Source organism: Penaeus monodon, chromosome 15 (genome assembly GCF_015228065.2).
Source record: "Penaeus monodon isolate SGIC_2016 chromosome 15, NSTDA_Pmon_1, whole genome shotgun sequence".
In the NCBI taxonomy this organism is placed as follows: Eukaryota; Metazoa; Arthropoda; class Malacostraca; order Decapoda; family Penaeidae; genus Penaeus; species Penaeus monodon.
This window is the reverse complement of record NC_051400.1, coordinates 39,746,321-39,746,959: the sequence shown is the minus strand read 5'-3', so window position 1 is coordinate 39,746,959 and position 639 is coordinate 39,746,321. Positions and strand designations below refer to the sequence as shown.

General features: G+C 32.1%; 1 protein-coding gene across 1 annotated transcript in view; it reads left to right on the top strand.

Moving 5' to 3' along the window:
• LOC119582035 overlaps positions 1-639 on the top strand; it is a gene marked incomplete at its 5' end in the record, with an annotated part of 17,740 nt that overhangs the window by 3,897 nt on the left and 13,204 nt on the right. The window contains 1 exon segment of the mRNA XM_037930275.1: positions 212-365. Coding sequence (XP_037786203.1) covers positions 212-365 — 154 coding nt within the window.

The window sequence follows — 639 nt, the reverse complement described above, 5'->3', positions numbered from 1 at the left end:
AGTATTTTGTAAACCAAAATGTACAAGAAAAGTTAGTCTTTATTGATAATGCTTTACCATAGAAATAAAATGAGAATAGTAACATCTCTTTATATATAAGAATGGTTCCCTTTACACTTATGTGTTGTTACTAATGTAATATCAAGAACTATGGAAGGTTATTTGTAGCTTAGAGCAGTAAACAAAGCTTCATTAATTGTGATATTTACAGGTATTGGTGAAACTTCATTTATCAGAGAAAATGGAGAAGTTGTACCGAAGAAGGTGCTCGAAGCTTTTGAATTGGCTTTTGCAAATCTCGAGGAACAGGCAGAGAAGGACTTCCTTACCTATCCACACTCTATTGGACAGTACTATAAAGAACAGTAAGTGGCTCATATTTACAAGTTTAAGGTTTAAAGATTTATGTTTAGTAAGATCTGATGGTAGTATTACATTTGTCTTTTGGTAGATTTAACTGGGAGTATTGAATAATCACAGGTAACCTCACTTGAATTTTACCTTTTACATGTAAATATTGAAGACTTTCATGTGTCACCCTATATTCATCTTTTTGCAGCCAATATTTTTCACCATGTTTCTTTTGTGTAGCATGTGAATATTGATGCCAGTAGACTATGCACTTTACTGTAAGTTGTA